The sequence below is a fragment of the Rhopilema esculentum genome, chromosome 14 (genome assembly GCF_057945365.1).
Source record: "Rhopilema esculentum isolate cy_ngs chromosome 14, ASM5794536v1, whole genome shotgun sequence".
Classification (NCBI taxonomy): Eukaryota; Metazoa; Cnidaria; class Scyphozoa; order Rhizostomeae; family Rhizostomatidae; genus Rhopilema; species Rhopilema esculentum.
The window spans coordinates 6,208,857-6,233,400 of NC_142828.1; the positions used below are offsets into that span (position 1 = coordinate 6,208,857).

A 24,544-nucleotide genomic window follows, 5' to 3' on the forward strand; every position below is an offset into this window, starting at 1 on the left:
CAACTCGATCTCAGCCGACTGTGAAACAGTTGCCGTAGCTTTCATGTCTTTAGCACAGTTGATATATACGTAAACAAAGTGAATCGAATTTATTTGCTCTCTATGCAGTTATCTTTAAGAATCTCACGTCAATGACTTTTCAAGAAGAATTTGCAAACATCAGACAAATCGATATCAGGTAAGTTTATTTAGCATGAACTTTAACAAGCTTGAACAACTGCTGCCCGATTAAACATCTGTCATAGTTTTATTGTAACGAAGAAAGTCTTTTATTCAAAGATATATTGAAAGAAACTTTGCTTTGTCATTAAATCAGGGAGCAGAGACCCTGGATAAAATGTTGTATATTCTGAAATCATTTATATGTTTCGTGAGTTGATATAATCAATTGAATACCAATTGGATATCAATAAGAAGGAAAGAATTCTAAGAGAATTCAGAAGTGGATTGTCTGTAAAAGCATGTATCTAGAGAATTAGCCCCTTGGCCTCAATTCAGCCCCCTCTCATTAGTGTTGTCTCGCTTTGGCCTGGATGAAATCATTGGTTGAACTTGAATTCCATTTTTGGTTGTTAAACTAGAAGGTCTCTGAAGTTATCTAGATCCACGAAGCTCTTTATTGCAAATATAAAGTATTGCATATTGTTAAAGAAAATGCACATAGAATTAAAATGTATTCCAAAGTGACAGAAACATCTATATTCTATATTTATAGTAGAGGGCAGTCTGCGTAACTACTGACTTTTTCGTTGGCGTGCATGTGTAATTTGACAAGTCAATTTGCTTTACTAATCGACTTAAACGAAAGGGGTCTTGAAATTTTTCAAAAGAGGTCATTTATGACCTAAATTATGTGCTACTTGTGATAAAAATTAAAAATAATTATGTTCGCTTTTGTTTTAGAATGACATAGCGTTAACAAAGGAAGATATTCTCCATCTCTATACGTTTTTTTGAAGCCCTTTTCTTGTGGTTAATTTGCAGATGCCATGTTACAGATTTGTAGAAACTTTTATCTTAGCATCCTGATCGCATGGCATATTATGCATGCTATAGATATCTGTGTGTCGTAACAATTAAATATATGACTTCTTGTTATACGCAGGGCTGGAAAGTTATTGGAGGAGGGGGGGGGGGAGGGGGAGGGTTTGAGTTAATAATTGGAGTCTAGGAATAAACTATCTATAGAATCTGAATAAAGGCGAGCTCCTGAGAAGGTTCCTAAAAAGAATGCTTCAGATCACAATGTTCTTTAATACTATCTCATGAAATTCAGCCAACAACAAAGTAGCTTTCAAAAATAAAATGAAACATTACCTTTGAGAAAGTCTGACCTAATCAATCATGATAAAGAGACCAACACATGATATAAACCTAATTCTCCCAGTCTTTAAATGTAAGAACGAGTGATTAATTAATTTGCTGAAAAAATGTCTTTGAGTTTTAGTTTGAAGGCATGTTTAACATGTATACTGTGCTCTTTAGAATAGTTGGGGGCAGCCCCCATAGCTGATGTGGCTTTGCTTTGAGACCGATTGAAACATGCATCAGTTTCACGAGAAGGCTGAAGCAAAATAAATTCAAGCCAAACAAAATAAAAGGAAGATGTTATTTTACAAGTCAATGCAAATATCATTGCTGGACTGGTTCTAGAAAATTAAAAAAACCAATGAACTTGTCATAAAGGGCAGGGATGGATTTACGAAGTAAAGATTGGGGGCACCCTTCAGGTGTCTTAAAAAGAATGGAAAACAATTTGGAGGATCAACTTTTTAACTTAAACATAAGAAGATTAGAAAAAAATAATTTTAAAATACTTATATTATTTAATTGCAATTGAATTACTGAAGATTATAGATTATCTTTGCTCTAGCCAAATCAAAGCAAAATTGGCCAAGGACACAAAAATATTTGGGAAAGTGTGTGGGGTGTCGCACCCCTCCCCAGGAACGTCTCCGTCCATAGAGGTGTAATATCAGGTATCCGTAATTTCGGACGATAAGTTTCTAAAGAGATTGGCCATTAATGATACTTTACTGTCTCATATTTTTGGAAGAATTGTCCCATTTATCTATCCCCCTCCCGCTCCATTTTAGTTCAAGGACTGAAATCTGCCTTTAGGACTAGCAATTTAAGTATAACACCTAATAAGACGACTGTTCATTATCTACTCGTCTGTATTCTAGGAACAAAGTTCTTTTACAGAAAGTTATTCATATGGATTAAGTGGGGTTTAGGTAAAGATCTTAACTAATGCAAAGATGCAAAATTTTGAGCGCGGCTTTTCTCAGAAGATTATAAATAGAAGATTACAAAAAGATAACTCTGAGAAGAATTCAACTATGCTGCTTTTTGCGCAATAGACGTCACGTTTAATGTTGTCCATTTTACAGACGATTAGATAACGACCAGCCTTCGATAAGTGGCAAAAAATTCAAAATCGAGCCACCAGAATCGTCACAGACAGTCCCTATGTAACATCGACTTTACCTTTGATTAAGAATCTTGGCTGGCTCACTATAAAAGAACTGATTGATTTTGAGACCATCAAGATGGTCTATAAATTTTTGAACGCTCTTTCCTCTGATTGCTTGAGAAACCTCTTTCAAAGTGTATCTGAAGCTACTGACTGTCAGCTGGGGAACTCAACATCTGGCCTTAGATAACCTTTACTGAAAAAAGCTACTGGTCAGAAATTCTTTGCTTATAGAGGGCTAAGGCCTGGAGTGACCTGGTTAGTGGTGTCAAAAAATAAAACCCAAATATTAAGAAACTAAGACTCACCCCCCAACATAAGCAAACAATTTTAATTTACAAATCTTCCAAGTAAACCAAAGCTGCATTTGCTTCAAATTGTTGATATTGATGATTGATACTAAAAATTTTACTGGTCAAAACTTTAAAAAAGTAATTATCATCAGTTTTATCTACAAAAAAAAGTGAAGACGATTTTAAACCTCTAATAAGAATTGTCCTTTCCCGTCCCAATCCCTGCCAAAGAAAGCCAAGTTATTTAGATGTTTTTTGAAGAATTAAATTCTGGTACAAAGACCGACAATGCACCTTCTCTCTACCAATTCAATGTTCGTTGTAGATATAAATGTCATTGCTACCTAAACCATTTTACACCTAAAACAGTTCCTCAGCTAAAATGCTACCTAAATAGAAATCCATTCGATCACGCAGAACCCCTTATTTAGAATAAAGCAGCAATTTTTGGAGGAAAAAAGAAGTATGCAAATAGAACATTGAAAAAGTTAGTTCTAGCGTGACAAGACTTTTGGCAGACATTATTTACTGTTTGAAATTTGCAAAGATTTTTTTCTTGCACAAAATGTAAAATGGCATTGACAAAAGTAAACATTTTGAAACATATCATTAAAGAGTTTCAAACAAAATGCTTTAGTATACAGAGATAGATTGATACACGAATGTCTTCAAGGAACCATTCAACCCAGAGCAAATATCCTTTATTATTGCAGTAACCATTCGTGATCACAGAAAAACTGATAAATTTTTTTAAGGATCTTGAAATAATAGTTAATTTAAATGTATTAATGAATGGTTCTTGGAAAGGACTTATAGAAAGACAAGAGCAGAAAAACAAGAACAATAGTATTTAAAGACTGTTAGTCTGTAGCAATCTGATCCCTTAATATTATACAAAATGTTAATATTTTAATAAACAACCGCAAAAGTCTCCTTTCTCGGCAAAAAACAAATCCCACTTATCCCCAATCGCAGCAGAGAAGAAAAAGAACGACTTCAATTGGTTTAGTGGAAAACCTTGTCATAATATTGAAATCTTTTTCTAGAAAACCTTAGCCAAAAATCAATATAAAAAACCCTAAAGCCTCAAAACAGATGTCGAAATAGCGATTGGGTGAATGGGTGGGGCTATTAACCATCGCAAAAGATAACGTGTCCAATGAACAATATGTAATTCTCTCATGAAAGGATGCTTCAACTATCGTAAAAGTTTTCTGGTAAATCTTTCGTAAATGTTTGTTCAGCGTAGCTCTTTGCAATAATCTAAACAAGTGCTCTTTCTGAAAACTTTTATGAATATTGATTAATCTATTCACAAATCTATGTATAAATGATAAAATAGAGAGAGAGCGAGCTCCAGATATTTGATAGTAGTCATGTTACGCAGAAATGCGATGTGAAACAGAATTGCATAATAAACATTTACAAACTTTACAGAAATAATAATTTTTACAGGACAAACTCTCGCTTTTTCAAGCGATTTCATATCTTGATATACTTTTCTAGATTTAAATTTTTGGTTTTATATTTCAAATGATAAAATTAATCGTTCACTGAGTGTTTTCAGGTTTCAAGCAGAAACAGCATTTGTCCTAAAGAAGGGTTGTGTTTGAGACAGGGTTTTATAAAATAGGTTCTCTACAGTATTCGCACAGCAGTGTTTTATAGATAGCTTTGCTCCTTAATCAACAAAATGTATTTGTATTTTTGCATTCTTATTTGCTACCTAGCGAGAGAAGGCTTTTTAGTACAGCGAGAAGCCGTGCTGATCAAGCAGTGGCCTGGTCCTTCCTCTCGATGTGACCACACCTCATTTATTTATACGCCTGAAATTGAAATGTCAGGTGTTCGAACCACAGATTCTTGGATCTGTAGTCAGCGACCCTAGCTACCTTAGTCGTGCTTTATTGAATTATTACAAAAATTCATACTTTTGGCATTAATTAATTGAACGTTAATAAATAAATTCCTACAAAAATATACGAGATCTTTTGATAATGTCTTCTTGATGCCTACTATAATTTTATAAGCCCCCTCGTATAAGCCTCCCTCAAAAAAACCCCATCCAGAAATATCAAAAATAAATAAGCCCAACGGGGATGGGGCTAATTCGAGGACTTACGATAGTTCTTAAATGTGACGTCACAAAAAATTATTTTTAAAGTTTTTTAATTTTGACCACATAACATATAAAAGAAAGCCATGAAATACTTCTAAATATGCAAAATCAGCAATCGGTTGAAATTAGCAAATAAAGATTTGATGCTTGCTAACGGATTACTGATAATTTTCCTCTGATTATAAAGTCATGAACATAGACCAAATTATAGGGATTTGATGGGGAGCGTGCCTTGTCTCATGTCGCCTTATGTTATCCAACTTTTCACATCTTCAACTGGTTCTGCATACTTAGAGGCAGGCACGCCGGGTGGGCTTCAGCCCCCTGCAGCCCCCTGTAGCCCCCCTATTTTTTGCCAAAGAATGATATCAAAGATTATGGTGGCAAACTACGTAAGGAGCCCCCCACTTTACTAGAACCCCCACCCTTAATTGTGCTCTGGCGTCTCTGAGAGGTATTTCACAATGCTCTTTCATGTTATGAGATCCAAATTCAAAAATTCAAAAATCAAATTTTCGTGAAGTCATCAATTAAAAACTCTATTACGAAAATTGTACATTGATTGTATGGTATTATAATATTATACACTTTTTCCTCGACTACTGCATAAAGTATAGGCATCAAGTAATTATATAACTTTAGGAGAAAGGCCTTAGAACTGACAATGACTATTTCAGGGTTGTAAGTGTAATCAGGAGTTGAAGAAATGTCCACAAAGTGCGGAAAGTCGGTTCAATTCAAAAAGGCTAGAGAAGGAATAAGGAGGAAGGGGCTGGTAAAGAAAAGTTTAGGGAGCGTGCTTAGGGCAATTAACATTCAGCACAGTGTTGATAACATATGATACAGGATTGAATCCTCATCAGAAAAATATTGCACCAAAACAACAAAAATTAGCCTTGAGCATCTGAACTTGATGCCTTGCCTTGCCTTGCAACAAAAATTAGCCTTGAGCTTTCGTGAATTTTTAGTCAATTTTTTGCCTTTTTACTATGGCTATATAATAAAGTTCAAAGATGCAACCTCTGTTCAATTATGCTAAAAAAAAGTTTCGTCGTCGAGTAAAGCTCAACGATAATTCCTGTGCAGAAATTAAAAACCAAGGTTTCGATGCGGCTCAAGTCAAGCTTGCCCGTATGCTATGATTTCAATTTAATGTCACCTTGAAATTTTATCAAACGATCCCCTTTTTCATCACATATACAAACAATTCTAAAAAATGGACCCTACGTGATGCATTTTAATGAATTTATATATATTAAAATAATACAGTTTATTAAAATAAAACACCTAGAACAGTTTCTACGTAATGTACTGCCTTTAAAATAAGGTACTGCAATTTGTAAGATTGTCAAGGAAAAAAACCTTATTTTATGCCTTCAATGCGTATATTTTTCAAAAGTTTTTGCTGCACTATGAAAGGACAAAAAAGATAAGCGAAGGATTAACTGCGTTTGTTTGTTGTCAAAATATATCATCTCGATATTCAACGATCCCAAATTGCTTCTGTTGTTTACACAAACTGTTATTATTCACGGCTATATCTTGTTTGGATTCGGATGTTAAGAATATGCTCGTTTCGGATTGCCGATTTCGGATGGATTGGATTAAACAATTAAAGGAACTTTTGTATCGAGCATGCATAGCTTTTCAAGAACAAAGGTATAGAAACAGTTTTTTCTATAATTTGTACTACACTCAGTTTACACCAGACAATAAATATTATTTTTGCAGAATCAATAGGAAAGTTAGATCTATGAGGGAGGGAGAGGGCGATAACTGACAATATTGATGTCTAATAAAGTGACGTCAAAAAACGCTTAGGCCTAGAGACAATTCGAGTGAAGGGAATACATGTATTTCAAAGGTTTTGCATAGTTCAGTTTTACATATAGCAGAGAGGTTTTGCATAGCCTACCCTGGATAACAGAGCCATATAGAGAAGACAGAAGTGGAGCAGCGGAGGAACGTTTTTTGAGTTGAAGGAAATGTGATACCAGAGCCACTTTTTTCTTCTTCTTGGCTCCTCCGCTTCTTCGCTTGGTTTCCATTTTTACTCACACGAAACTTGGTTTTCTATTTGTGGCACTGGTACCCAGTGCTGAGGAAAGGGGGGACAGGGCCCATAAATACTACCTAAATTAGAAAATTATAAGTAATAATCCTATCTCCCCATTATCACAAACTGTCAATAATAGCAACAATGATGGCAAAAGTCTATGAATGAGGTAAGGTAGAAGCAGTTTGAGCTTTAGACTACTTGAGTGTTAACGATTTTTTGTTACGTAGCTCTCATCTTTGTGAACTTGGGCTGAAGAAGTTGAAATGCTTCTGAATTTTGAACTCCCAGCAATTTGCGTTGTGTTTTTATATTTTTCAATTCTTTCCCCAAATCCTATTTCCACTCCTCCTTCCACCCTTAATAATGTTGATAATTTAGAAAAATATCACAGAAGCAGCAAAAAATGCACTTCCTAACCCCCTTCCATGTTTTGTGGTAAACCAGCATTGTTCAAAGGGGGGAAGGGGAATGGCTGAATTTGTCCTTGGAAACTGACGTCAGTGTATCAAGTTCACTTTTATACTATGGCACGCGCATCTATGTACATCATTGTATCGCTTTTGATTGAGATTAGTTAACGAATCAAACTTTAACTTTATAAGTTTCTTTTAACTTTAACTAAACGAAGACTTTTAAAGTTTCTAAGAAATTTTATGCATTATGGTGTTAAGATATCGATTATGCCAAAATTATATCAAATAGCAAAGAGAAGTAATAGGAGAGCATTGCCCATCCTCTTCAAAATCCCAGGGAGAGCATTACCCGTACTCCCAAGAAGCGTCTGCTTACTTTATTATTACTAGAAGCGTCTTGTCCAAACCCGGGGCCCATAAATCCTCTCAGCGGCCCTGCTGGTAGCCAGGGTAAAATCAGCCTTTAATTGTCAACAAAATTTGCATCTTTATTGCAAGCTAAACATCTCTCAAAATGAAAATAGAAATCTTTTTGGAACATGTACACAAGTTTCCAAGCAATGCTCAACCAAAAAAGGGCTTATTCATGTTTCTACAACAGAATGGTGACCAGGTATTTGTGCCATTTCATGTTCTTAATCTCGCTTTGAGTGTTTCAAACGTGTCTTTTTCAGCCCTCGATGTTAGGTACAGAATGGGTTGTGACGGTTGACAAACTCTTCTAGAAAATAAAGCTTTGGCAGCTATTGAATCGTTACCTTGTACGTTACAGAGTTGGGAAAGTTAGGCAGTATAGAAATTCACTACCTACTAGCAGTAAATTTACACACTGCGTCAAAGTATACACAGCCTTTACCTTTCAAGTATATAAGAAAGACTTGAACGAGTTCTTGTTATTTTGTGCCGTATTTTGGCAGACCTCGAGCGACCAGTTTTCGCTTTACGGTGTGATATCTCTAAAAATCTCTAGTCTTTCACATCACATTCCTTTGCCATTTCACGAGCATACCGTATTATTCTGGCACTCCCATATCACTCTGTGCTATGCTTGCACGGTGACGACAAAAGTTGGGTAGCCTCGGCACCAGAGCACAGAAATCGACGATGGAGTATTATCAAGATAAAATAAGACTTCTTTATTTTATCTTGGCATTATAGACCGAGGCGTTGGCGAAGAATGATATATTTTATTGAGATAAGATTCCAACTATGTTTTTGAGACTCTTGTACCCAGGGTAGAAGTTTTAAGATACCAATATTTTTTGCAATGGTGAGCTTCGAAGCAGATATTTCAATCGTTAATCCAAGCAGCTTTTAGTTTTAGGCAGCCCCCTCATCTTGTTTGTTACGCTAAACAAGATCTGGTGATGTTTGTTTTGCTTCAAAAGATTTGTGCGTATCAAATGATTAAACAAGCAGACTAGTATGTAATGTGATAGCTGATCTGGCTTAGAAGAATAATCCAGTCATAGGTGGTAGGGCTATTGTATGCCAAGGGATCATGGTATTGCAGGATGTTAAGATTAATAGAAAGTCAATCAGCCATGAATGCTTTTTTATGCTTGTACCGCCAACGAGAGGTTGTTTTATGACTGCGAAAAACACACCCAACCAGAAGATTGCCGAGTTCTTTAAATTAGCATGCACATTAGAAGGTAGGCTTTATGGACATTATCGCAATGCTAAGTGCCGTGTTCTATAAGACATTGCAGTGCTGTGAGAACGCAAGGAAAGAAACATACGAAAACAGGTGATCATAAATCCATAACAATATTAAACCTTTTAAGTATTAAAAGCAGAAATGGCAGTTCATTGACAGCTGGCAGTTCATTCGCCCAGTAAATGTCAAAAAAAGATTTATAGCTTTAAGAAAATGAGATCATAATATCTATTTGATGTGAAGCTTTTATCTCAATATCTTGATACAAGAGTCAAACTTTTCAAGTATGGTTAGTTTACAAAAAATGTTGCTTCAATCTGCCATATTGCTGATTTTGTGCCTTCCAATCGAAGACTCTATATATGAAATGTATCAAGCAATATCTTATATCGTTAGGACTTTATCAAGGTTCACAATCAAACATAGAAAAACCAACCACTGGAAACTTAGGTTTTGGAAATAACCTCTAGTGATACATTTTGTTTATTTGAATTCTCCCAATCTGATTTAAATTGATGTAGGTTAGAAATGCAAATGGGGTTGAGACAAGTTTTGTACGATACTTACAACTCTACTGCTGGTATGTGTTATACTTTCTGGGTATCTGTTGATCATTAACAGGCATATAGAGCAAAATAGGGATGTCGAGGAAAGATTATCGATCATCAGTTATATTTTAGCAGCGCAAACTTTGTTGTCGATTGATAGCATATTTTGGAACTGTCACGTTTTTTCATCCATTTACACTAAAGAGCTGAGTATTAGCTGATCCGATAGCGTAATTGATACTGAGATTATCTCTTTTCTATCCTTAAACTAATTTTCCTGTAGCAGAAGCAGAAGCAACCTTGAATTTCAAAAATGGCCAATGCTTCAAAGTTTTACCATTTGCGTTACAGGACTAGGCAAGGTCATATGAAAAGGATTAATGCCCTGCTTAATAATCATACCTTAGTTTGCCTTACGCCTCTACAACGATGTACGGTAGAGATAAGCAAATGTCTTTTTCAAGCTTTCTACAGGTTCACAAATGTGAATTACGAGCTTTCTGTAGACATTGCTAGACGGATGATCCAAGACCAGGCAGACCTTTTTTAAATCCAATTGCAATTATTTTGCTTATATCTTTTCAATTCGGTTTTCAAAGCCTCTTTGCTCGTTTCCAGGTTAAGAAAGCCTTTACACAATATTATCCTGTTTACTATTCCTCATCTCTTCTAATGGATCATGCTTTCATTTCAAAAACCCTTGTCTTATTTACAAGGATTTTGTCACGGTATACGCTGTTTTTATCGCAGAAAATTTTGTGCTTGTAGGCATGCTTACTAATCTATCATAAATTTATTGAAAGAGAATGGGAATTCTTCATTAGCTTTAATAATTTATAGGGTTACAGGAAGCATTTTCACGACAGGTCTATTACGTTCTTAAAACTGGCCTCAAAATGGCGTTTCTGATTTGCCTTTTTCCAATCCACAACTGGGTAAACCTATTTCCTACTGATAATTATTTTGATATCTTTTACTCTGAAGAACGTCATGCGAATAGCTTCTGATAAAATTTTCGCCTATTTCAAAGCATTTTAATTTTGCAAATGAATTTAACTTGAAATAACCAGATTCCATGCACATATCTTCATGCCTCCCAAAGCTACAGTAAAAATTCATTGCTCCAAAGTATCTTTGTTAAGATTCAAAAATATTTTTAAACAGGTTCAAAATATTTTATAAAACTTAACAAAATTGCTTTGAAGCTTTTTGAATCCCTAATAGAATACGAGTCAACAGCTTTTAAAGACAATGGTCACGAATTGTTAAAATGAAGTTTGTTTCATACAATCATTTTGATCCTCAAATTAATCTCCGCAAATACAGTCAACATAAAAATGGTACAAGGTATTTGGTGTAAAGTAGTAATACGTCACAAATTATACAAACAATGATAAACTTATGTTTACAGTTACAGAACAAAATGATTCTCAGTTGCAACTCCGACTTTCCCTCTTAATGCTATCGTCAGGCAACTAGAAAAGCCTCATCTCCTCCACAGAGACTATTGTATAGGGAAATAGGGTGCGAGAAAAGGTGGAGCTGCATTTTCTTTCTCCTTCTCCCTCGCAGCTCCTCTATGTTTCATTTTATCCGCAGTTCGTTTTACCCTTTTTTGCTTCCCAATCTCCTTCCCCAATGGCCTCTGTGGAAGAAAGGTGGGCAAAGCCACATAACCGATGATGGCATTATGTATGAAACTCGGAGCTGCGACCAAAAAAACGTCCAGTTCTATACACCAAAGGGTATACAGCTCTGACTATACAGCATCGTGCACTTGATAACAGCAATACAGTTTGATAACGAAAGGTGTTAGAGACTTGCAGTTATTGCTTTGCCAAGATATCGCTGATGTTAAGGAAATTTATATTTTTCAAATATACTTTTCATTCTAAAAAAAGTCTCTAGATGCGTAAAATTGTATTGATTTATCAAGATACCATTCTATTCTATTTAAAAGAATATAAAAATGTCATAATGGTAGGGCGGTAGCTACTATTGTCCTTTGGGACATGTACTTTCCCTTGGAAATGATCTTTGGTTTCTAACAAAACACTCCAATTTTTTTCCATTTTTTCTCAAAAAATGTTCCCCAATGATTAAATCCTTACCTGAGCACTATATGAAAGGATAATCATGGCAAAGCAATACACAAATTCAAAAGAAATTGAAATAAAAAATCATGACTTGAATTAATTGATAACACGGTCAATTTTAGCAGTTTGCGAAGCATAAAACCTTTATATAAACGACCTGCGAACAGAGACTATATATTATGGAACAATGCTTCTCAAGCCTTGACGCAGATCGGAATAATTGGAAGCTAGAGGATGCAGATTCACCTAATTAAGCTAAGAAAATTTGGAACATTTGTAGGACTTTTATTCCAAACATAAGATTTTTTACGTGTATTCATGATCTTGTCAAGGCATTTAGAAATCAATATTTGATCGAGAATTCCACAAATAAAGACTTTAAGTTGAAAGATTCCCATTCGAAAACATTACTTGTCCTATTACCTTTGTCTACAGACTAATCATGTAAACAGTTAAATTGAATTATTTGAAGACCAGTAGCCAAAACATTCTTTTGATTTGTACGAGCAAGCGAGAACTATCCAGTCAGTATTTGGGATTAAGGAAAATTAATATTAAACTTTTATCTTTTGCAGAAAATGTCTCAAATCAGTTTGTGTATAATAAGCAGGGCAGGCATTATGGAAAGACGGGGGGTGACGGGGTTAAGGGGTGTGACCACCCACCTTGAGAAAAAACTCCGTTGCAAAAACTTAGAGCTTTCTGTCGTCTAGTTATGCTTAGCTGACAAATTCTCGAATTTGTTGGCAAATAAAGGATGGCTAGCAAAGTTGGTCGGCAAATTGCACCTGGAAAGCCCCTTGAGCTGTAAGGCTTCAGTTTAGCTGTAAGACTGAAAAAGTCAGTTGAGTTGCAAGGTTTTAATTATGTTAATTGATGTTGGTATTAATAAAAGCATATCTACCTTTATATTAGGTTACAGAAGAGCTCTTCTTTACGATTTTCAAGTCATTTTTTTTGATTCATGCTCGTTTATTCTGAAAAACTGTTTTTACTGACGTTCAACTTCTCCACTTATCCGAAAGGTATGATGTTAAACGGATATTTTTCTATCGATCTAGGTTGCGTTTTTATATTGTTGCAAAAAAGAACATATATTTGTTCTAATTTATGGAGTTTTTTAAATCCATCGTTTAAAACACCAATGGTTTTTAACGTTTAAAGCAATGGTTACAAATAGTGAGGTTTTATTTTTAAATATGTAAAGTAATTTTGTAGAGTAATTCCTTATGGTCCTTTTTGATGCAAGAGGTCTTCTTTATCGATTTGCTTATTATTATTTATCAATGTTACAATATGCAACTGTCCATTGGCAAAGACGTGTTATCTTAAAAGAAGCTAAACTTCTCAAAACTTCGATATGCAAAAGCTCCTTTCCTTATGCTGGATTATTCACCCTTAGCATGAATTGTTCTTCCATCGAAATAAGATCATATGCTTTTGCGTGCCTGAGGTCTCCAGCCAAAATCAAAAGGTGTTTTTTGGGTAACTACTTTTTTCATCAAATAAATATATTCACATCTGTATAAATTGACAGAAAATTACGTTTTTCAAAATATCTCTATAAATTCATAAACAGAGTCTTTTTCTATTGAAGGAACATTTTTTTATTTTGAATTTTTTCTCGCATAACATGAACTGTGCAGTCTGTACAATCAAAACCCAATTTTCCTGCATAAATTTGAATGAATTCAATGTCTGCTAGAAATGTCCAGTACTGATTCGACTATTTGCTTTTTGGTTGAAATTATCGTATTTTAAACAGATATGTTGATAGCAACGGCCAAGAATTTGAAAGCTATTCTGCTTGATATCACCATGACTTGCAGAAGGCTTGAACTTTGTTCAAGGGCTGCATTTCCGAACGTCTTCTGTGAAGGTAAAGTAACTGAAAGGCTGCCCTTGAACGAAACTCATATGCTGATTTGAATGTGCAATGAAAATTTGCCCTTTGCGAGATTATCAGAATTATTCGGCTCGATACATTTATTCATACATATAAGTTTTTTGCTGTATACAAGAGAATACTTTTCCTACGCTTAGTGCTTCAGCTACTGATATTATGTATAGATAAATTGTGACAAGCAACAACAAAAATTTGCACAAAATACTAATAGTACAAAACAATATAGTCTTTAGGAGATGAATGGATAAAGGGACTAATATAGTTAACTGATTATTGCTCCCGTCGCCAAAAAGGGTTCGTCAAAGTGACTCCCAAAAATTTGTTAAACTTTTTGCTGCTACCAATGAAAAATTTCAAGGAAAGAATACTGCTTTACATACTGCAATACTGCCTAATAACTACAAAATGTACGTCGATCTGGCTCGCCTAGAGTTTTTAATGTCTTTTTTAACAGGTTAGGCATGACAGGTCCACCTTTTATTGATGTTATGAATTATTATCAAACAAAACCCCTGGAAATGGCTTCCAAACTAGGCAAAATAAAAACATACTTAAATCCGATTTATAAATTTCTATATTATTTGCCCTTCACAAAAATTGTTATCTCATCTCAAACTGACGCAGGATGTCAAAGTAGATTGCTTTAAAAACTTTACAAGATCCTTGGTACCCTGGGGGCCAGAGCCACAAAATCTAGTGAGGAAATAGAAGGGAAGAGCGGAGAGAACATACTCCGTTTCCCAGCTCCTCTCGAGCTCGAGTTTATGTGGCTTTGGTACCTCTTTCGTGGCGCAGGGCAACAGGTTAATGGCAGAAAAATTTCTCAAAGAATAGCCCTACTGCCCTCTACATCTGATCTGTATTTCTGTGAAGAACTGTCTTTTAATTTTCTTTTATGTCATAAGATAAAAATACAAAAACTCTAAAAAATTCATTATTATGACGTCAATTCCAAGTTCGTCACCTAAAAAGACCGTCTGACGAGTCTCGAAATGCATCTGCCAACAGCAGCAGTAAATCCAAGCTTAAATCGTTTTCGCAGATTCACGTGAGAAAAACACAGGAATAATTGATTGATGCCGGAAATTGACAAACGCTCTTGCCAATGTCTGATGATAAAAAATGTTTATATTAGAAACCAATCAACTACGGGGAATAGCAAAACTACACGTTTTTGCTCACAAGCCGGGTAGTTTACTTAGATACATTTTATGTAATTGATGTTAACCAAGGCAAGACGAGTCGAGGTTTTGATAGAAATTTGCTTTCTGTGAAATAAGTTTTTTCAGAGTTTATAAAGTGCATTTGGGCAATTGTAACTATTCCAATGATACGTAAATATTGAAAACTATACCATGTCACTTTCGCTCGCAAAGTACCTTGAGTAAGATCACATTTGGATGGCATGTATAACAAGACATTTATAACAATTGATTTTGCCACAATTATGGTCAAAATCTTAAATGACTTCGAAGGAACATGAAGTATAAAGCTTATTTTCTAAATAACGTTGATTTTGTAAAAACTATAAAATTGATTTGCTAGATAAAGGCTATGAGTATTGTATTTAAAATTACTTCTTTGAATCACTGTTGTTAAATACATTCTGATCTTCAAAGGGCTCGATATTTTTGTTCGCCTATATATTAATCCAACCACAATTCATTTCAACAAAGCCTTAGGGTGAAAATTATGCAATTTTATAGATGATTATAATTTATGCTTGCAATAGGAACTAGAGGACATACATGTATTTGTAGATACTAAACATAGGCTGACTATGCATGGCGGATGTCTCGTAGCTTTTGAGATTCATTAAATACTCCCAAAGCCTTGTAAGAGGTTATCGTTTGAAAAGTTATATAATTTTATTCAAAATCCTAATAAAGCAATATGGATTCTAACGAGGTCCAGCTCAAATTGCATTATAAAAGGAAATGCGGAGGAGAGCATTGATTACATTAATGTAGTTGAAGCAGTCACAGGATAAACACAAAGCTAGAACAAAACAAAGATCGTCGGTGATTGCTTTTTAAATGCGGCGCGCAAGTTACCGTTGCTGAGAGATTCAGGACCCACCTACGTACAACAAAGCCCAGTAGGACACTTCACAGTAACTCGGATATTAGTTTAAGAAACCGTGCAGATGACAAAATGATGAGAAACGAAGTGTATTGTAGTGTTTAAGCGAACAGGTTGTGAACTAATGTGTTTGTGTTTCAGAGAAAGAACCGTTGCATGAAAAGAAAGCTAATTTACTGCATCAACTGCTCGGTAGCAGGTATCAAATCCATATTATAAAGATTCTAAATGGATAGCAAGACGGAAATGGCAACTCTTGAGCGAGAATGGACGGAACAATACCTCGAGTATTACGTCAAGAAATATCTGGAAGAATACGAGGAATCTACCAGTGACACTTCGGAAGGTTCAGATTATAGCATGATGGACTGGGATTTTCAAAAGAAAGGTTAGTGTGCTTTATTTTCTAACCATTATCTCGTTTTGTGAACATTATGCAACCGACCCTGGAAGGAAAAGAACATCTGGATAAAATTGATGGTTAATTCGTCAGTCTGCATTGCTAAAGTGAAATTGAAAAGTTTTCTCACACTACAACTGGGCGAACTTACACCTTTTTGTAAGCAAAGCATGACCAAGACATTTCTTTCTTGCATTAAGACGCGTGAACAATATTTTCTTGTGCAGCAAAGTCTGAAGAGCCACCAGTTCTAGAATCTAAATCGTTTACTTAAAGAAAGCTTTTCAGTTTAAGCTGGTACATTTAGACGCGTAACATTTCCTTGCAAATATCAACCATCATCAGAACCTAGATTTCTTCATTAATGCTTCTACACATTTAATATACATTAGAAACAATAACTTCAAATCTTATGACATCGACTCTTGGCAAGCAGAACCTCGATTATTGGACAGCAAAAAAGATCGATTATCATAGAAAAACATTTAATTGTCTATCCAAAAAAGGTCACAAATTACGACAACAGTGGTGACTGAAAGTCACTCAAATTAACCACTTCAGCGCCGCAAGACCAAATGTTCTCAATTATTTCGTTAAGCTAGACCAACACGGCATTAAGCAGGGGTCGTGTATTCAATGTAGTAATCGCAGCGTTGCTGAAATAGCTAGCCAGCAAGAATCTGGTGTCACTGCTTGTAGCTTACTATATCTTTCAGTCCAAACAACAGAATACTGTGCCATTTCATAGCATAGCGTGAATTCTTTCGATTTAGGAAACGTAGACCAAGATATCATTGATTTTCTGATATCGATTTTGGATATAACGACAAAGTAAAGCAAAGTGGTTCTATACACATTCGTTGTTTTTTGTCGCTGGGAAAAAGTTCTTGCGAGAAAATTGTATCGGTGAACTTGCGTTTAGGAAGGAGGTAGGGATGGAGGAATTCAGAGAATATCTTAGCGAAGAGAGTTTTATTATCTGGACTTCATAAAGACTTTCCACCAGCAGAAAATAGTAACATGTAGCTAGGGTTTATTCTCTATATGCTTGATAAAACTTAAAGTTTTGGCAGGAAGAGCTTTGCATTTAAGCAAATGTTTTCTATCTCTGAAACTATGCTCTCAAAAATTCTTGGAAGTTTTGAGAATTCTTTTCCTGTCTTGAATTTATCAACCCCATGAAGGCTTTGGTATCTTTGAACGACATTTCTTTCATATTATAATCGCTATATGCTATAGCCTCAAGGAGAAACAATTCAATATGAGATTTACAAAGTTGATCGAATCCGATTAACTACACGGGGGCCCAGTTTCTAAAATAATCTTAAAGCAGGGGATTATTATTGAAATGACCATATATTGTCTATAATGAAAACGATCCCCAAGGCACTTTTGAAATCAGAAGATGATTATTTCTTGAAGCTCTAAGTAACAGCTCATAACAATTTGATGATCTGATTGAGCTAGATGCACCTATATACGTTGTGTTCTCTGTATGCATTTTATGTGTTAGATGCAGACATAAGCTAGGTTTTTTACAGTATATTTCTATAGTGGATTGATTGTCTTTAATTTAAAGTGAAATGACTTTTGAGAAGAGAGGGGAGAGTAGGGATATACATATTTGATCGACTACAGTAACATGACATTTCGCGAAACAAGTAGCATGTGAAAAGGACTTTGTGAATATAATATTTGAATTGCAAGACTTTTCAAATATTTGACTTCAACTTGGTGATCCTCGAGCTCTTTTACCATTCACTTACTCCGTGCATAAAGATCCTTTCTAGATGCTATACATTTAATATCTTAATCAATTAATCATAACACGCCGAAATATATGGCTTACGAACTACACCTGCTTGGGAATGATGACCTATATTCATTGTTAAAAGCATGTTGTATCGAATCTAAAAATATGTCAAATTAGTCATAGATCCAACACTTTGACACAAAATTGCCCCTTTGCTAGCTTGAATTGTTCATAATTGAAGTCATAGATTCGTTAGATACATAATATTTTACTTCATGACGACTTAAAGATGCTACTAGGTAGTTTTTTGAACCATTAAGAAAAGAGCAAGAATTTATCAAAACTGATTTCAGGCAACGATCCTACGATCAAAACTGATTTCAGTAAAGATTTATCTGAATCAATGCAACCATTCGGTCTCCAGTCTGCCAACGAAAAAGGGGCATTGAGGGCTATTAAAGCGAGGGGTCTAGCACTTGTGAAAGAATTGATTAGTTATAATTATCTCTTGTATCAATGCATACGGAACCTCGTCTGTTTTAGAAGGCCCTTTTCATACATTGCTGAGATGTCTCTCAGTTAGCTGATGACAAAATTTGTTTCCCGTCATACCACGGGAAATCGCATTTTACAAATGTTCTTTCAGATCATCTCTTCAAAATGCAACTGTCATGCAAAATTGCCACAAATCACACATGTTTTTGTACTTCATTGGTTGTTTTTCTTTAAGAATAAAATGTCTCAAACCAGGGTTTCTGAAATACATGACTGAAGAAGTCCATCATAACACCAGGCTTTCACCTACTGACACACTATCATGCACGTAAATGTTTAAATTATTAATGGAAATTATTCCTACTCCCCATGAAATGTGAGAATTTTCTCATTGAAAACGGCAATTAGACTTTCTAATATGTAGAAAGACACTCTTTCTGGATCTTTTTTTACAATTCAGATGAAAACAGAAGAGATTTTAGGAAAAGCAAAACACGAACTAGACAATCAGCACAGGTTTCCTCTTAGAAAAGATTGATTTTGAAATCTATTTTGATAGAGAAGTGTGGCTTTGTTAGTTAATCATTAAATCATATACCAGTGCATTTGCTTTTTATGAAAAAGTGCACAATTTCTTCTTACTTCTTCTTTCTTCTATGAGGGGTAAAATTGCACTTGAGGAAAGCGACATCTTTTCTTCGGTAATCTTCAGTCAGCAATAATCCTCCAAACGGGCCTGTTGTGGTCGACCTTCCATCTGGCGGAGAATCTTTCTCGGTAGGTCGTTGCTAAGCCAACTCATATTAACAGAAAGCGTTTTGTTTAATATTAGGTTTCTGATGGTGACCAAGGTCAAGTTACTAAATTAACATCCATGCTTGACAAGATGTTTTTTCTAAATTGGCTTTTTACCTACATTATTTTTTACCTACAAGTATTCCAAAACTGAACAAGACCATTTAGCGACTTATTATTCCACAAAACTGAAATTGAATTCTGGTCACTACCAGTGCTATGGAAACGAGCCATACCAAGAAACTTGAAATAGCATGAAGATCCAGGTGGGACTTAAATATAGCAACAATCTACCCTTAATTGTCAAGGGATATCTAGAAGTGTGGTGCAGCTTCTTAAAAAGCTAATCTGCGTGGATCCGATCTTGCTTTTGAGACAACTGTCATCCAAAGAAAGATTTAGAAATCTTTAAAAAAAGCCAAACTTTTTACCGTTTTCAAGCTGTATTGAAATTTTTCCATCAAAACACAGTTTTCTGATGTAATTTCTAAAGCACAGAACTAAATGTATTTGTTGGTGACGTTTGTTTGGTTTTCGAACATTACCAAAAGCAAATGCATGTGACAATGCCACTTTTATAACAATGGGTGAGCAGATAGCAGCTTGTAAAAAGAAACTGAAACAGCTTCTTCAAACTCCTTTTGTCAGTAGATGGACGTCAGCAATGTTCCCGGCAGCGAAGAAGGAAGAATACCAGAATACATCTCTAAAGGTCATAAACTAAAAATCACCGAGGAAGAAAGGCCCATAATGTGTATGTTTATAAAGGTTTGATGCCGCTAGTAAAGTTAAAAGTATGTTGAAACAACTCTTGGCATTAAATGAAACAGCAGGTATAGAGAGAGTTCATGAACTGTTATGATCAGATATGGACCTGAGCTTGATTTCATTAGAATTTGGCGAACACATTGATTGCTCTGCCTGCAAATATCCAAGAACACTATCAATGTGCGATCTTGTTAGCAAGTTGACAAAAATGAAAGATATGTTTGATAATGTTGCTAGAGTGCTTCCAAGGTGTTTGTAAAAAATGAAGGCTCCATCCAGAAACATAATTGATAAAAAGTCGCAAAATTTGTATTGTACATTCAACACAACATTCAACACAACTGCCTAAATTTGATTAGTTTGGCTCAAGACCAGTTGTCACTGATTAGATAAGAAACAGAGAAATCAAAAGAACAGAGTGGGTTTAAAGGGCTTTTCGAGACAGCAACTAATGCAGTAGAGAATGAAGATGAAAGAAACGAAGATCCTGACAAGTCACATATTGAAACTCGTTGATTTTTAGTTGAAAAATGTTATCTTGACAGAAAAATTCTTGTAGTTTGCTATCGTCCTGTTTGAAATTGAAAATTGGGAAATAACAAGAATTGGAAAAATTCAAACCTCTGAGCAGAGAAAACTCGACCATAAGGGCCTGTTTATATGGTAAAAAAAGTCCCACCTTCCAGCCTGTGAGCTGGGAGATGAGATCCCACTCTTCTATAGAATCCTTTGTGATTTTCATCTTGCGTTTATAAGGAAAACAAGCCAGCCCGGTTAAGTAAGATCCCACTGCACGAGAGGTGGGATCTCACTAAGGTGGGACGATTTTTTTCCATGTAAACGCTGGAAGGTGGGATGAAGCTGGAAGATGGGATGAAATGTTCATATAAACGCGATCAAACTTCGTCCCACTAGTCAGCATACAGAGTGTATGGTTGGACGATGTTCTCCATATACACCTGGAAAGTGGGATAGAATCTGCATGTAAACATTCGATGATTTCATCCCATCTGCCAGATTATGGGCTTAGAGGTGGGATAAATGTGCTCATATAAACAGGCCCTAAGAGTGATCTTAACAACAAAATCACTGATAGAAAGCTGTTAACTCAAAGGGACTTTTTCAGCAACGTAAGCCTGGTAACTAGCAAAAACTGTTCGAAAACTGGGACACGACTGGAACAGTGTGCGTGTCCCCAAGTAAAATACTGTAAAAAGTGAAAGATGTGCTCAATCTTTGCATGTTGCCATGTTACTGGTAGTTGCCATACTGCTGCTGGGAGTTTCCAGAATTCTGTTCGTGAATAAGTTTCTTTTGAGCAATAAATATTCGCTTATTTTAACCTAAAATTTTGTCTTTCAGTCTAGATATGTCTTATACAGTAGAGAGTGAACACAGTTTTGTAATGCAAAAATCTCTGATTCGGCGAGAGTGAACACAGTTTTGCAATGCAAAAATCTCTGATAATGCCTCATTATCTAAGAGGTATGAAATAACTCAGAAAACAAAAGTGTCCATAATTGGAATCAAAATGGCTTTGCAGAAGTTTGTAAGTCTTGAAATTTTACCAATTCTAAAAGGCGCAGAGGCTACGTCACATTAAGTATCTAGTTAGACCTAAAATGTAGTGCAAAACACCACAGTATGAGACGATAGCACTTTTTGGTTTCGGTATAGCTTAACAAAAGCTCCAGGTTCAATGGTATGATTTCTCTTAAATTCAAGCAATGCTTAAACGTTGCTAGGTGATCGAAGCTGTCGCTGTTAATTGCCTTCTCGGATTACAGTTTCTAAATGAACACAACGTGAACAAATACGTTTAGGTCAACGATGGATTTTGCATGTGGTAGATTGATCCAAAACGTCACAAAAGGTACACAAGGATTACTGTTATGTACTTCAAATCAGATTGCATAATTTCTTCATCTACTCAATATGTTAGGTCGCCTTTTCTCAATCTAGGTGTTCAAGAAGTTTTGTCAAAAATCTTTTGTTATTTGTTTTGTTGAATTGATTCTCTAACTATTTATTTCTTTTAATTTAAGTTCAATTATATTTCGCCCAACGTTTTTCTCGAGCACATAAACAGCCATAAAGAAATTTTAGCCATAGGAGGTAGATATTTTTGTCTATACAGCGCGTAAGAAATCTTCTGTGGTCAAAATTGAAAGCTTGTAGACGATAGGTACTAGCTTGTGAACATATCCTAACCTGCAAGGCCTATGTCTGTTCTCAAACAGTTCCACGTATGATAGCAGCTGCTATGGTAGGATAAAAACGGGAGATTATCAGCTAGTCTTTTATAATTTAAGTTGATTATCGACTTATGCTAATTTGCTTCGAACTAGGCTACCAAAATGTAGAGATTTTTACAATACTCTGTGATTGCTTGTGCTTAGAAATTGCCTTGGAAATTCGGTTCTAATTCCGCTGCAGTAGCGTCTCCATTAGCATCAACTTAACGAGCATTGAGAGTGTACTTGTTTCACGATTTTGGAGCTGTATGAAGCAGGTATGATTTCCAGCCTAACGCCTACTCAAACCACGTTCTCCACTAGCATCTACTAACAGAAATCTAGGGCATTTCTGCAATGAACACGTTTGCGTTTATTCAAACATAAAGTAAAAATTGCAATACAACAACACTAAACAATATGAGAGTCAGTGATTCTTCAAATTTTGCTCTTCAAGGACTGCTAGAGCGAGAAAGGCTGTGGCTAAAAGCAAAAAGAAGGAAGAAGATAACAAAACATTTCAATACTATGGTCAAGTACTCTACATTTCATGGCCTACAGTTTTGTTTCAAAAAGGAGAGTCCTCTACGGCGAACTGTCTGGTGTCTCTTGCTACTTATTTGCAATGGATTACTTGTTCAAAAGATGTTTGAAAGCACTCAGCATTATCTTGAACATCCATTCAGTACAACTAAATCTGTGAAGTACAAAGAAAGCTTAACTTTCCCAGCCGTGTCTCTATGTAACCTAAATGACATGAGACATTCGCGAATGGTTGGTACGAAACTACACAAGCTTATCATAGAACGACAACAGAATATCTCTAAACAATTGAGTGGCAATGAGTATATGAACACAATACGACAGGCGAACCATAGACTAGAAAACATGTTATATTCATGTACAATGGATGGGGTAAAATGCACATCTGAAGATTTCTCGTTGTTCTATCATAAGCAAGGAGACAAATGTTTTACTTTTAACTCAGGAAGACCCAGGTATAAGCTAGTCAAAACAAATCGTATTGGTCCACAACATGCGCTTGAATTAACAATCAATATTGAATTTTGGGATTATTATGACGACGCAGTTCAGTCGGGGATTCACTTGATTCTTCATGGCCAGGAAGAGACCCCAGTTACAATGGAAGGATTTAGGATCTCACCTGGATTTATCACCTATGCAGAAGTAAAGAAAACACAAGTAAGCTAGATACTTATATGAAAGAGCATCCTATATAATGCTTTTGAGATATTTATTCAAAATAAGTGCCTTTATTTATGCTTCTCAGGCAAAATTATTATATAGCTGACTATAGATTTAAAGCCATCAAAAAATATATACCTTCTACTAACTAGCTTAGACCAGATAAAAATGTAATTCAATGTACTGGTCAGAGCCTTCAAAAATAATTTAAAATGCTTGATTTAAAATAATTAAAAAGTCTTTCTACTGCTTGTAGTCTTTTGCAATCATTTTTTCCATCTTGAGCTAATCGTATTTTTGCAAACACGACCTTCTAATTATAATCTTATAGCTCTATAACCGTCAAACATAGGGAAATCAGAATTATTTTTCTCAATATTTGCATCAGATTTGGGCATGCTATTAAAAGATATAGTATACTACCGTACAAGCTATTATTGAGTAGTATTGTAGTGTGACGCCATAATCATAATCATAACCCTGAACTTAACCCTAACCTTATCAGTACCCCTTACCTTAATGAAAAATACAAAAATTACATTTAGCATTTTTGATATGCCAGTTTTTATTACAAGAAATGTTTCAATTCTGCAGAGAATAATTTTTCAACAGTTTCATTTTTTCACAAATCTAGCAAAATCTTTCTAAAGTCATTGACCAATGAAGTTTATAAAGAAAAGTTTATTAAAAAAAGCTAGGCTACTTTTATTGACAAGAATGTAGCAGTCATCACTAAGCTTGGCCTATGGCACAGACGAATATCATATAGCGTGCTTAAAAGTTATTTTTGATGTTGACAATATGAAAGTATTTACATGCTACCCCATTTACAGGCTCTTGTTTTGAAATGCACAATAGCTATATAAAACTTCTTATCAACGTGATTTCTTTCAGAGGCGAAATTTACCAAGTCCGTATAAAACTCAATGTGGTAGCTTAAAGCTAAAATACTTTAAAGGTTACTCAAGGAATCTATGTTGGCTTGAGCAGCTCACTGATGACGTTGTTGGCCATTGTGGCTGCAAAGATTGGTTTATGCCAGGTTAGTGTAGCGAAATTTGATCTCAAGAAGGCATCATTTATACAACTTTTGTTTGTCAACTAATGTTCTTTCTTTGGCTGAGAAATTGTCTTTTGATTGATTCTAAATAAACTTTGAAATAAAAGTAGAGAGAATCCCAGACACATTCTTCTTTCTAATGCAAAAAAGATATGTAAAGCTTAAAAAATAATGGGACGTA

The 24,544-nt window shown here is 35.2% G+C and overlaps 1 protein-coding gene across 3 annotated transcripts in view; it reads left to right on the plus strand.

Moving 5' to 3' along the window:
- LOC135696106 (acid-sensing ion channel 4-B) overlaps positions 1 to 24,544 on the plus strand; it is a 28,735-nt gene continuing 4,191 nt past the window's right edge. Inside the window, exons 1-4 of one of the 3 annotated variants that reach the window (XM_065215388.2) lie at positions 1 to 178; positions 15,794 to 16,040; positions 22,555 to 23,300; positions 24,198 to 24,345. In XM_065215388.2, coding sequence (XP_065071460.1) covers positions 15,881 to 16,040; positions 22,555 to 23,300; positions 24,198 to 24,345 — 1,054 coding nt within the window. In that variant the 5' untranslated portion in view covers positions 1 to 178; positions 15,794 to 15,880. Of the gene's footprint in view, positions 179 to 8,823; positions 9,111 to 15,793; positions 16,041 to 22,554; positions 23,301 to 24,197; positions 24,346 to 24,544 lie in introns of those variants that run through there. The other 2 variants (XM_065215387.2, XM_065215386.2) reach the window with 2 other exon arrangements.